General features: G+C 38.6%; 1 protein-coding gene across 2 annotated transcripts in view; it reads right to left on the reverse strand.

The window, feature by feature from the left end:
* Positions 1-3925: 3925 nt before the first annotated feature.
* The window catches only part of eloa (elongin A), a 55920-nt gene continuing 45833 nt past the window's right edge, over positions 3926-14012 (reverse strand). The window contains exons 7-12 of one of the 2 annotated variants that reach the window (XR_010968870.1): positions 12630-12727; positions 9829-10009; positions 6761-6869; positions 6320-6474; positions 5331-5396; positions 3926-4663 (exon numbers count right to left, since the gene is read on the reverse strand). Coding sequence is in view for 1 of the 2 variants with exons in the window: in XM_068011269.1 (XP_067867370.1) it covers positions 4602-4663; positions 6320-6474; positions 6761-6869; positions 9829-10009; positions 12630-12727 (605 nt within the window). In the remaining variant the exon portion in view is untranslated. The remainder of the gene's footprint in view (positions 4664-5330; positions 5397-6319; positions 6475-6760; positions 6870-9828; positions 10010-12629; positions 12728-14012) is intronic. The other variant, XM_068011269.1, reaches the window with a different exon arrangement.

Consider the following 14012-nt stretch of genomic DNA (forward strand, 5'->3'; position numbering starts at 1 on the left):
TATTTTAATTTTGGGTATCGGAAGAGGTAATTTAAATAAACCACAGCGTAGAACCTCTACCTTTTAAAGAAAATTCAGTTCTCAGGATCAAAACACTTGATCTGCACTATTTCAGATGGTAAACCTCAACTCTTTCATTGTATAATAAAAGACCTAAATATATCTCTAATATATATAACTATATATAAAGTAAAAGAGACAATTTATCACTGGTGAGTTTAAAACTTGTCTGTGATATGGTTTTGATCTCTTTTTACTTTCCTTTTAAAGCATCTTTCAAGTGCACTTCATTCAGAAAATGCAACATAGAATGTGCTATTAAATTAAGAAAAGAAATGATGGCAGCTGCTTCATCAGTCCATCACCATCCCAAAAGTTTAATTAGTCTCTTCCATAACCATCATAATTTTGAACTTTAAAAGATAGTTCTAGCTGTCTTTAAAAAAACTGAAATCTAGCTTTATTTACAAAAACAAAAATGAAATTAAGTTTTTTGGTCCAAATTTATATTAAGGGTACACCTAATAACCAATGCCACTGGCTCTTCAGTTAAAAGGAGGAACAGTTATTTGACTAACCATACACAATAAATTTTGAAATTTCTTTCTCTACCCCTCCCCCCAAAACAATCCCAATGAGTCCAATTACTTTGGGATTCTTTTTGCAGATATTTGATTTTTTTTTAGATTTAGAGATACAGCACTGAAACAGGCCCTTCGGCCCACCGAGTCTGTGCCGACCATCAACCACCCATTTATACTAATCCTACACTAATCCCATATTCCTACCACATCCTCACCTGTCCCTATATTCCCCTACCACCTACCTATACTAGGGGCAATTTATAATGGCCAATTTACCTATCAACCTGCAAGTCATTTGGCTGTGGGAGGAAACGGAGCACCCGGAGGAAACCCACGCAGACACAGGGAGAACTTGCAAACTCCACACAGGCAGTACCCAGAATTGAACCCGGGTCGCTGGAGCTGTGAGGCTGCGATGGATGATAACATAGAGCAAGCAATGCAGCCCTTGCCCCGAACAGGTCACAGCTTCTATATTCAAGACTGCTCATTGCTTGATTTTGCCTACCTTAGGTTTGGAAGCAGGAGATGGAGAGAATGTAAGGGAAAACTCATTCTGGATTAGTGTTGCACACGTTATAAATGGGTCACTTAAGAGCAGTAGAAACCTAGGTGTATGTTGGCTACCTATTCTCTTAGCCAGGGTAAAATGTGAGGTTGCACTGGGAAGTCTAAAAGACGGGACATGGGAAAAGTAGTCAAAATGAGGCAAGAAGTATAAAAGGTCAATTGCTACAGAGACACTTTCTGAAAGACATTCTCCTTTGAAGGGGAAACTAACATGTACAAAATAACTTGCTTTTAAGCCAACATTTTATTTTAAGGGGACCAGAATAAGCTACTTTCTGACAAAAACACATTATAAATAGATTTGATACATGAAATGGAATTACAAGGCTGTAACCCCATTTTAAGGTTTGATTAACTTTGATAACACTTGAGGTTTCCTATTGGTTTATGCTGAGTTAGCCAAACTCCCAAACTGAGTTTCAGGCTTCAATGCTCTTAAAATTACACATATAATATTTAGAACGTAATATTTGTGACCATTTCCTCAAAAATGCACCATGTTACCTGGAGTTGAGGTGCTACCAAATATCTAAATTCCTAAGTGCAGAGTAAATTTTGTCAGCAGGATTAAAACATTGAGTAGTATGATTTTCAATTTGCAGTGCAAGTACTACAAGATTACACTGTGTTGACACACAAACAACTGTACTAAAATTTCTTTTGGAGTGGGGTGGGTGGGAATAAGGAGTTACAGATTTTCTGGCTGTATCATATGTTTTACAAAATGTCAGAAGACAGCAGTCAATTTTCATTTCACTTACTAAAAATACTGCTAATGGATTCTATCATTGTTACAAATGAAGAATGGGAATGGATGAAGATGAACATTCAGGAAAAAAGGTAATACAAGACGTTTCACTGTGGGAAAAGTGGTATCCCAGTAGTTCTCAGTTTAGAACTGTTAGCACTGCCCCACTAAAATTGCTAAGAGAGGTGTGAAGTAAATATTATGCTATAAACTTCATCACTGGGGAGGCATAAAAGTACTAAAAGATCATGTCAAAGCCTTCTCCCTGCCTGAATTTCTACACAGCAAAATGCTAATCTTAGTGAAGTCAAGTGAGGGAAAATGTCAGGCAGAGATGAAGAGCCTTCTCAGAGAAGAAAGAGTGAAATTAAAAGCAAGTCAATAAAATGTGACTGTCCTCATTTCCTTGTGGCCCTGTTATTCAGTGATCACAAGTCGTGGGAGTCAGTTGCCAGCGTTCGCCAGAGCTGGCGGGCAGCCATAAAGACGGGGCTAAAATGTGGCGAGTCGAAGAGACTTAGTAGTTGGCAGGAAAAAAGACAGAGGCACAAGGGGAGAGCCAACTGTGCAACAGCCCCGACAAACAAATTTCTCTGCAGCACCTGTGGAAGAGCCTGTCACTCTAGAATTGGCCTTTATAGCCACTCCAGGCGCTGCTTCACAAACCACTGACCACCTCCAGGCGCGTATCCATTGTCTCTCGAGATAAGGAGGTCCAAAAGAAAAAAAGAAAGATATTCAGGCACCTTACTATGTAGAACAACAGATATCTGGATTGATAAATATCAACTTAATCAAGTAGTTTTAAAAGACATGAAATTCATGAGGAAAAACTCAAATCACTTACAATAGTCATCTGAATCCATTGCTGGAAAACACTCTTGGTATCCATTTAAAATAAACAAACATACTGTTTACATTCCTTGTGAAGTTTACATATGCAGTTCAGGCCTTGGGGTTTGATATTTAGCAGTTGTCTTGGCAGGAGATGTGTGACGAGGTTCAAAGGAGAGATTTAATCATTGGCATCATTACTATAAATGTAATTGCATAATAATCCATAGCCGATTGCTAGAAGTTCTACATACAGCGTATGATAAATACATTCATACCATGGTACATTAATGGTTCTTTATTACATTGTTAAATATTTGTTCATGTCTCCTTAAAATAAATCTGTTTATATTAATTTCAACACTTTTTCCAGTTCACTGTTTTTTTAAATATCGTACCTGTATTTGCTTTTGTGTAGCTCACTAGAGGACCAACATATATGTTTCCTCTCATATAATGCACCAGTGAAATAGCACCATATTGGTGCATGAACAGAAACTCCCAGTTTCTAACACATTCTTAATCTCTATTGTGGCCTGCAATTGGGTTTGAACAGAATCAATTCACAGTGCAGCTCAGTGAACACACTGTTCAACAAAGCCATCACAGCAACACTAACAGACAACAAAAAAAGCAAATCCAGGCAAATTTTTTTAAACAGACAATGGTCTGTTTTTTTCATGTGTAAGAACTATAGCAAGTAATCTAGGGTAGCTCTTTCCCACAAGTGAAAAATACAGAACTTAGTGTTACAGGTGAGATATTCAGCTTATTGTAATGGGTAGGTATCTGCCAGCAGGATCTTGAGTAACCTTTAGTTCTCAAGTAAAAGATGCTACTTTTGATCGTTGTGTAATTTCAGAATGAACATTACCAATTTTCAGATGAAACGCATCAATCCCATAGTTAGTGAAATGGCCAACCTAATCATGCTTATAGAATAAATAATCCCAATAGGGCCACAAATAGTCAGCTGTCCGAATGCCACAATAAATATTTGGTTATATGACATGAAATCCTGAAGCTTTGTCTCTGCAGCTATCAACCAACAGATTGTCAATCTTTTCGGTTGACCATTTCATATCCTCCCCGCCAAGTTGTGCTGCTACAAAAAACGTGCTCAATCCATATTAATCACTTTCTTGACAAAGCCTCAAAAACCAGCCAACATACATGTCAGTGTCACATGTTTACTTACAGTACCAGGACTTTATTAGGAGAAATCATGTTACCACAAAACAAAAAAGTCAAAATGGTACTTATTTCTGTAACTGCATTTGTTTTCCCACAATGTTAATGTAATTTATGAACCATAAATCCTACCCAATGGGACAACTGGTGTCAAAATACCAGAACCGGTGTACAGCATGAGATGCAAAAAGATTGGCACAATAGTAAAAGAGATAGAGAGAGAATATAACAGGAAAGAACAATTAAAACCAATACTGCAACAATAATATTGTTTAGGCATCAAATTCATGGTAATTAAAATCAACTTATCTTTATGATGACAAAGAATTTAAAAATGTAAAGGATTTTTAAAATAGAATGATTAAACTTTGTGCAACAGGACTGGCTCAAGTTATTTACACATGAATATTCTAGAAGGGGGAAAAAAACCACTCAGTGCCCCAGTGACAAGAGCTTACATTTCTGCTTCTAAAATGTAAAATAATAAAATATTTTTAAAAATAAGATGTAATCCATAGACATCATTTCAAGCACACAAACTCTAAGTTCTTGGTATTGCAATTTGTACCCTTGTGTTCTTGAGTGCACAAAATGGCTCAGAATAGGACCAGTTGATACATCACTATTCAAGAGCTGGTGATGTCACTGTTCCCTCCATCTTTCACCCACTCATTTTATCTTCGACTAAAACGGTTCTTGAAAAATTTTATTGTTTTTGCCATCATTGGTGCAATTTCTGAAAAACAAAAATAAAAAAGTCACAAGTAACAACAGTAACTTTTTCTCCATAAGTGTTGCTCAGCAACATTTCAGTATTTGCTCCGCCATTTTTTAAGTTTTACTGGTCAAGCATCATTCCATGGTGGAAACGGCAAGGGATCTTCCTGCATCTAGTTTTTGCCAATATAGTCCTTAGGATGGTTACTGGAAGAAGCACAAACACTTGGGGTGACTTGCCCTCCCTGTGCAGCAAATGGTTATCTATAGTCAGTGCCTCCATCTCCCAATGTCATAAGTGATTGTTGACACCCCTAATATACGATGGCAGAGGATGTTGGTACTTCCAAAAGAAAATCATGTAGTTATGCTGGCATTTTGATGTAAAAGACACTGTATGAAAGAAAATTATTTCAATTTCTCTGATTTGTTTTTTTAAAAAAGTGAATCTTATCACTTTTTAAAGCACAATTAAACAGAATTCTGATAAAGCAGAAGGATATTAAAAGTTCATTTTGGTTACTTTTTCAACATTTTTGCTTAAACAGTAACCAGAGGGCTGCAGCTAGCGAGCCAGATTGGATGAGTTACAGGTGCCAGCAGTATTAAAAGGAACTGTAGAAAACACAAATTGTTGAAGCAATAAAATTTGATGACTGTATATTTACAGACATTAGTTCAACTACCTCATTATGTCAGAGCTCAGATGCTCCTTCCAGTCAACCCTCCCATATGCAAAGATCAGCAGCTCACTGTGTAAATAAAAACACATTCAAATAGAAATAAACAGGACAACGAACAAAAAAAGGTTTTACTCAGAGTTCTTTCAAACTTTTTTTTTTAAAAAAAAGGAGTCTGGTGATGAACTTTCATTATAATCCCAATTTCACTTTATAAAATCACTGATTTTCTTCCCTGCCACAAGTACATGTTTGCCTGATAATGTTGCAACTCCCTCTAAATGGACAAGGCAATCGATATCTACATTGGAAAAAGCTGTCGAGATTTCAGTTACAGGTGAAAAAATGTCTCCACTGAAGTGAAGCAGTTAGTTTCTCAAGCTGGCAAACTAAGTGCTCTCAAGAGCTGTGGACTCAAAAATGGTCAGTGAGAGAACTCTTCCCTTCCCTCAAACATTTTACTGCTGCTTTTCTGAAGGCAGTCACTCTTGCTGTGGTACAGTTCCAAGGTCCTAGCAGCCATCTATGCCTTAGCCAAGTGGTATTTAATCATGTGCCAATCAAGTCAGTAAACAGAACAGACACAGATGATATCCAAGGCTGATCTTATCTTTACCCAGCATCCACATACATACACTTTCCAAACAGTGACTCTGAACAGAAATGCTGAGTGGCTTTTCTCCTGCAATGCATCATTGCTGCTCCAGCTAAGATCAACTAACTTACTCATGAGGAATCAAACCTAGGTGCTTCCAGATTTGAACAGCTGTGCTACACCATGCAGTGCATCTACCAACTGAGCTATCGGGGAGGCAGAAAACAGCTCTTTATTGCATAGAACAATACAACAACCCAACTGGGAGTGCTGCATGTGGTTACTGTGCAGTGAGTTTCCATTCTTCTGCTGTCATCCTTCACCTAAACACAGAAATTCACTATATTATAAAAGAATGGGGAAACTGGAACAGCAGAAAAATATATTTTTTAAAACTTACTTTTGACTTGGGGTTTTTTGGATTCATGGATTCCCCCTCCACTAACAGGGGGCATCAGACTTGATGATGTAGAGCCATGGCTAGTGCTAGGACCATCAAAGGACTGATTTCCTCCCCGACTGCCACTGTTTCCTGCTTGACTATGCATCTTTATCCTGTTGAAAAACAGTTTGAAGAAATAAAAAATATTCTGACTTCAACAGCTCCTAAAATAATTCTAGACTTAATTGAGCACTGTATCTGAGGTTTCACAATATGAAATAATTTCTCTACAAGTGATTTTTTTCATTAGATTTTTGACACTGAAATAATGTAAAGTAGAATAAAAATCTAAGTCCACAGAAGTTATTCCTACCCTGTCAAAAAGCTAAAAAAATGAACGGTGTGATTTGCAGATTAAAGGTACACTACTTTATTATCTAAATAAACTATGGCCATTACCTTGGAGGTGCTGAAATAGATACTCCAGTTCCATGCTTCTCCTGTCTGCGCCTTACATCTCTGGGTGGCTTTACCTCAGTGTTTACGAAGGCCAGCTTTGCCTGACGGCCTGTTTTTAAGACACAAGCAACACAGTACTTAGAGCTGGAAAAGACACCTGTTGCATATTTCTCAGTTCCCCTGAAGTATGCCAGTGCTAATTTCGTGAATTTGTACTTGCATTACAGAGTCTTGTCAATCAGGAGTGCGTAACAGGAAATCGGGAGTGCAACCCACAATTTTCTGTCATTTAATTCTAAGAGACAAAAGATCATGGTGGGGTGGGTGTACATGCACCTAAATTTCCAATATGTACCCCTTCACTGTCTGTGGCGCATTATAGGTATATCTTGGCAGGACAAAATCATAAATGTGGCAGTCCTCTCAAAGGCAGAGCTTCCAAGTGCGTTGGCACTAATCAAACAGACAGCTTCGGTGGATCGGACATGTCCGCAGGATGGAAGACAGTCGCGTACCCAAGGACCTTCTGTATGGTGAAGTAGCCAGGGCCAGATGACTAAGGCCCAAAGCTCTGCTTCAAGGATGTTTGCAAGCGTGACATGAAGGCACTACATGCCAATGTTCGCACTTGGGAGTCACTAGCTAGCAAAAGAGGGAAATGGCGACACATCCTGTGGACTGGTGTGCACTACCACGATGACCAGTTGCTACAGCAACTTGGCAGCAGGCACCAAAGTCAAAAACAACTCACAGCGTCACTTGGCAGCTTCACGTACAGCACCTGTGGCAGAACCTGCCTCTCAATGATTGGCCTTCATAGCTATTAACAAAGGTACACCAATAGAAGACACCCCACTTAAATGGATTGTTTGCTGTGTGTCCGTCACCTTTCTTAGATGGAAGGATGCCAACCATCACTCCTGATGGTTAAATTTGGAAAATTACTCCTTCTGAATTATAACAAAATCATATTTGGCAAAATCAATCCAGCTGCTCTTTCCAAGACAGATATGATTCTGAAATGTAGTTCAACAGTTTGGATGAATAAAAACTTCAAAGCTGGGAGTCAAGAGGCAGTATGTCTAAATCACTGTCAGTTTCGCTCTCACAGATCAAGTCTTGATCCAATTTTTGATGAGATACAGGTTAGCAAGTAGGGCTTCTTCTGATTCTGCAAGTAGTGCTGTGTCTTCAGTATACCATAAGTTTGTTATGTTTTTACATCTGAAAGTATATCTAATTCTCTGAATATTTGTTCTGTGTACGGATTGAATATCTTTGCTGACAGTACACAGCCTTGTTGTACTCCTCTCTTCACTTGAAACATGTCTGATTGTCCATCTTCTAGTCTGATGCTCGTGATTTGGTTCCATGATTGGCTCTGGATAAATCTCAGCTCTTTACCGTCAATGTCACATTTCAATAACGTCTATTAGCTTTTGGTGATAAACACGATCAAACGCTTTTGCATAATCTATAAAGCATATGTAAATGCTCTTGTTTACTTCTAGATATTTATCGAAGATTGTTCTTAGGTTAAATATTCCTTCTCTTGTTCTTACACCAGATCTAAATTTCACCAATTTCTGCTTCAAGTATGTTATTATTTCTTTCTATTATGATTTTCAAGATCACTTTAATGAGATGACTCTAGGTTTAGAGTTCTAAACTGATACACTCCATTGCTTTAGGTTTCTTAGGAAACTTAGCTAATAATGAATGTCTCAAGTCATTTGGAATGTATCCTTTGGTATATATTTGATCACAAATTTCTACAAAATATCGCAGATCAAGCAAAATCTAGAAGTTTAGCAAAAAGACAAAAACAATGGAAATGAGAAGGAATACGTTAGAAGAAACGAAGATTGTAGTGGATGGTGTCACACTGGAACAAGTAGATAAGTTTGTCTATTTAGGACAAATGATAACAGAAGATGGCAGATGCCATACTGAAGTCAGAAGGATAGAGATAGCCAGAAGTAATTTTGTGAAGATGAAGGATGTGTTAACAAGAAGAAAGTTCAATCTTTTAACATGGAAAAAACTCATAAGATGCTACATCCTATCCACTTTCCTGTATCCTGCAGAAAGTTGGACAAGTAAAGAACTGTGGAAGAAAATAAAGGCCTTTGAAATGTGGATGTTAAGACACATGCTTAAAATTTCTTATACAGACCATAAGACACATGAAATTGCAAGAGCAAAAAGGACTCTAAAAAGTGACATTCAGAATATGTCAGTATTCCGGTAATTTGATTACAACTGAAAATCTATAGAGATCTCTCCTAGAGGACAAAATGGAGGGCAGCAGAAAGAGGGGTCAACTTAGGCATAGTTGGATTATGGCCGTCACAGAGCGGTTGCAGACATGCTATAAAAGGATGTGTGAACATGGCGCAAGATAGCCGAGCATGACACACCATGACAGCAGATCTCCTGGGTGTAGTAGGAGCAGCAGCGGCTTAGCACTGAAAAACAATCTGCTAATGCTGCACCTAATCACACCAATCCTGCATTTAGCAGATAGTCTTACATTTAAAGAACATACAGAAACCAATATGCTTCACTGCTGTAGTAAATAGTGCTCATCTACAGGTTTTGAGAGATGTGCTATTCAAGGAATGGAAAAATATTCTGCTCCTCACCTTCAGAACATATCAACAGGAGTTTGTTTTAAAAAATCAAGTGAACTAATAGAATTATACTGAACAAAAGGAGGCCATTCAGCACATCGTGCCTGTTCCAGATCTTTGAACGAGCTAGCCAATAGCTCTCAAATGTTTTCCTTTTCAAGTATATATACAGTTCCCCTTTGAAAGTTACTACTGATCTGCTTCCACCACACGTTCGATCAGTGCATTCCAGATCATAACTCGCTAAACTATAACAATAGTTGAACCTTTCATAATTAAGTATTGTGCATCATGTACATTTCATTTAAAAGTATTAGAACCAACAAATGCTTTTAAACCAGAAAACATAATTTGTTCATGCATTATATTGGCACAGCTTAAAATAAATTGATTTGACTGGCTGACAGCACTGTATTCATTAAAATTGCTCTTTACCCTTTGGTTTGCTGGCATGAGCCGAACTAATGCTTTGCGTTATAGCTCGCAGTTTCTCCTCTCGTTCATCATGAAGACGTAGATACATTTCACGCCATGACTCAAATTCCTGTCGGTCCTGGTTTTTAAAGTCTCTCTTACAGTGTCTCAGCCACAGATGATCGGTTTCTTCAACAAAAGTCTGTTTGGCAGCAAAAATGCACAATTAGACACCTATGGCTAAAGCTGCACTCAAGGACAAAGGTTTAGAAAATGCTGTTGGAGGAAAACTCAAACATGGATGTTACAGTTACCAAGTTAACCAACTCCAGGACATCAAGCCTTTTGGTTACAGTTCAATTTTACCCAAACATTTTATAGATATATATTAAAACTAATAGATAAAAAAAACTCACCGCATAAATTGAAAAAAAATTGCTTAGTGTAGTGGCTAAATGCACTGCCTGATGTATTTGTAATTTAAATGTTTTTCCAAAGTTTTATCTTTATTGTTGTGATCGCAGTGGAATCCATTTGCTGACATTAGCATATTGCTTAATATGATTAAGTAACTGCATTTAAAATATTCAGCTCCATAACTAAATTTTCCACCCTCCAAAATTAATCTTGGCTGAAGCTACACTATATCTTTGTACTGTAAACTAATCACAAACACAATCAGCTTGCACTGGAATTAGTCAATCCCCGATTCAATCCCTATAGTGTTTAGTTTCTTGCAGTCAATGTAAGAGATGGAATCTACCGCAATGCTAATGGCCCATGGGGATGGGGTACACATCCAGGGTTTTTGCTTTGTATCACTAAGAAACCGATGTTGGAAAAAGCACGTTTATGAAAATCTCATAAGGACAGGTTCGGTTACAGCTATAATGCCCCATATAGTCAAATAACTTGTCAACACTCACAATCAAGGCTAGCATATTAAAATTGGCCACTTGGGTGAAGCACTGCAGAACAGAACCCAACAAGAATCTGTACATACTTGAGAGTTGGAGAGAAAGGTTGGGGGTGGGGGAGCAGGCAAATGGAGAAAGAAACAGTAGATGTTTTGGAAAATAATTCATGTCATGTCTCTGCTGTAGGGACAATGTAATGTAAATACTACAGAATATTTTCGGACATTGACTTCCAGACACTGGGGGGGCGGGGGGTGCTGAAATTGGCTTTGGGTGGTAGTCAGTGGAACAGAAACGGACGCATGTATAAAACAGGTTGCCGACCCGCTATTGCCTACTTTGTGCTGCCAGTCAAGACAATTTCAACCTCTGGTTAGTTGCTGCACCAAAGTTAAAATTCCTCCTACAACTCAATTTCCTCCCTTTTCTAGCTCTATAAAACTCACCACTGCAGAAATAGATCGCCCCAGCAAAAATTAACTGCGAGGTGGCAAGATCTGTATGAGACCCCCATGTTAAGCTGACTGGTCCATAGTTACCAGATTCATCTTTTTTCCCTTTTTAAACAGAAGTGTCATACTAGCAATCCTCTAGTCTCCTGGCACAACTTCCAAATTCAAAGATGTTTAATTTTGTGATCAAATCTTCTATTTCCTCTCCAATATTCCTCAATATTCTAGGATGCAGGTCATCAGGCCTGGTGACTTTTTGAGTTCCACAAACTTTCTATGCAATTTTCTCATTTATAGTTAATCAATCTAAAGTTTCCTCCTTTTATTCCTAATAGTAAAGTCTCCAAAAATCTATGGCTCCATGAATGTATCTCAAGTGACTATTCTTCATTGCGAACCCAAATAGAAAACAATTTGACCAAAGGGCATCACACCCAAGTTTGATTTTGTTCACATCTGGCATCCACTCAGATCCATTTCCAGCAGGGGTCATTAGTTAGCAGTTGGAATCGAGAGCCTTGGCTTATTTTCCCTTCTCAAACCTGTGGATGCCGAGGCCAAATTTTACTACAGCTGCCTTGGGTGGCATCAGCTAACTCAGAACATATCGGAGATCCAACAAGAAAGGTACATCTATCACCATATCCAACAGGTGATGTGTCTCCAGGGGCTACAATGTTCCCAATCTGCAACCATAGCTCATTTTCTAAAACATACCAGCAGATTTTTGCTGTTGGTTAGCTGTCTGAAGAGCAGGGTAGTTCTTCTGGTGTCCTGGCAAATATTCATCCCTCAACCATCATCACTAAAACAAATTATCTGTTTGTTTATCTCACTGCTTTTAGTATGATGTTGCTGTGGACAAATTGGGTACTATGTTCCTTACATTACAACAGTGACTTCACTTCAAAAGCACTTTGTTGGCTGCAAAGTGCTTTGGGATTTGAAGTTGTGAAAAGCACTATATAAATGTAAATTCCTTCTTTCTTCTGAGTCAATGTGTCCACTGCCAATAATGGCATAGCAAAGATTGTACAAAAAAAGTGTCATGACTGAGGTCATAACCACAATTCCTCTCATGGTGGGTTTCTGATCTTGACTAGGCCATTAGAAAAACAGCATGACACCTCTTAATAGTTGCTTAAAGTCTCTCAACCTATTTCTCTCCACAATCACTTGAAAATCTGTTTTGAAAATGCAAAAAAAATTGAAGTTTTAAAAAGTCTGGCTGTATCATGGAAAACAGTAATTTCTACCTTTAAGACCTATCGTCTACACTTTAGTGAATCATAACCTCAGTACTTCCTTTGGGAAACTACATAAATAAAGTTAGGACTGCAATGTAGAGAAGAAGGTGACTTGTTTTTTCTATTAGCGAATAGTAGAGCACCACACCGAACAGCTCCTGTACCTTTCAGTAGCTTCCATTTTAGGAGTCAGAGCACAAGCTTACCGGATTGCAGTCCTCAATCCGATACAGCTGGTCTGGGGTACACCGCTCCAGCACAGGTTCTAAGATTTCAAATGGCACTCCTCCAACTTCATGAATAGCTGCAAGAAAGCACACAGATACTGAGAAAAAAATTACAAAACAAACACACTACAAAAGAGTACAAAACAGGACCTTCTTGAAGTAACGCCATCTGAAGAGGAGCTGCTCCTGGCCATAATATCCAAAGTGGTATGGACCACAGAGGGTTACAAGGTTGAGCCAAACCATTTCCCTGATGGCTGTAATTTGCCTCAATAGCCAGATTAAAGGAAGGTGGAAAAAGAAAAAGAATCAGACAGGATTCTTGATACTGATTATTATCCAGTGGCCACTGCCGAAAAGTGCACTTGCGCAGATGCTGGATGACGATTTGACCAGACTTGGCTGTGATGCCCCTCCATTGTCAAGAAATCTGCCACTACTCTTAATCTAGGTTCACATTAGAAGTGTTCACAATCAGACAAGGTTCTGGAGGATGATTTTTATTTATTTAGAGATACAGCACTGAAACAGGCCCTTCGGCCCACCGAGTCTGTGCCGACCAACAACCACCCATTTATACTAACCCTACAGTAATCCCATATTCCCTATCACCTCCCTACACTAGGGGCAATTTACAACAGCCAATTTACCTATCACCTGCAAGTCTCTGGATGTGGGAGGAAACCGGAGCACCCGGCGAAAACCCACACAGACACAGGGAGAACTTGCAAACTCCGCACAGGCAGTACCCAGAATCGAACCCGGGTCTCTGGAGCTGTGAGGCTGCGGTGCTAACCACTGCGCCGCCCTAGATTATTACCTATGAATCTTTATCTCAGCAGGAATCAATGTTTCAACAGGGGAGAAAAAGGGAATAAAGTTTACACGTAAATAGGTGCAGACTTTGAGAAGAAGGAAATTTATTAATAGCCAACTAAATGTGTCTATTGGAGTTTTTGTTTTTTTTTAATTGTACATCTCCTTGTCTTATGATTGGGTGCTTCCGGTTTGCTCCGAGGATCCACAAGCAAAAATCAGCAGACAGCAAAGTGAGTTGGAGCACCAATGTACGGATTGTATCTTTAGCTTGTGAGTTTAAAGGAAAGGGGTAAATTGAATCCTGGTGTAACTATTGTGGTAGAACAGTCCTTTAATGTGAGCTGTCTTGCCAATGTTCAGTAACAGGCATAACCTGTACTGTCCATTGCAGCATGGCATGTGTCCTATTGTATTGGTCAATAAACTATTTACAGAGAGTTAGAAATATGATTGTGTCCTGCAATCCATATAAAATTCATAATGAAAATGTGAGGAGGGGTTATGGTTTAGCTGTACCAGATTGTCAGACTACGGGGACAATAT

Source organism: Heterodontus francisci, chromosome 31, assembly GCF_036365525.1.
Source record: "Heterodontus francisci isolate sHetFra1 chromosome 31, sHetFra1.hap1, whole genome shotgun sequence".
NCBI lineage: Eukaryota > Metazoa > Chordata > Chondrichthyes > Heterodontiformes > Heterodontidae > Heterodontus > Heterodontus francisci.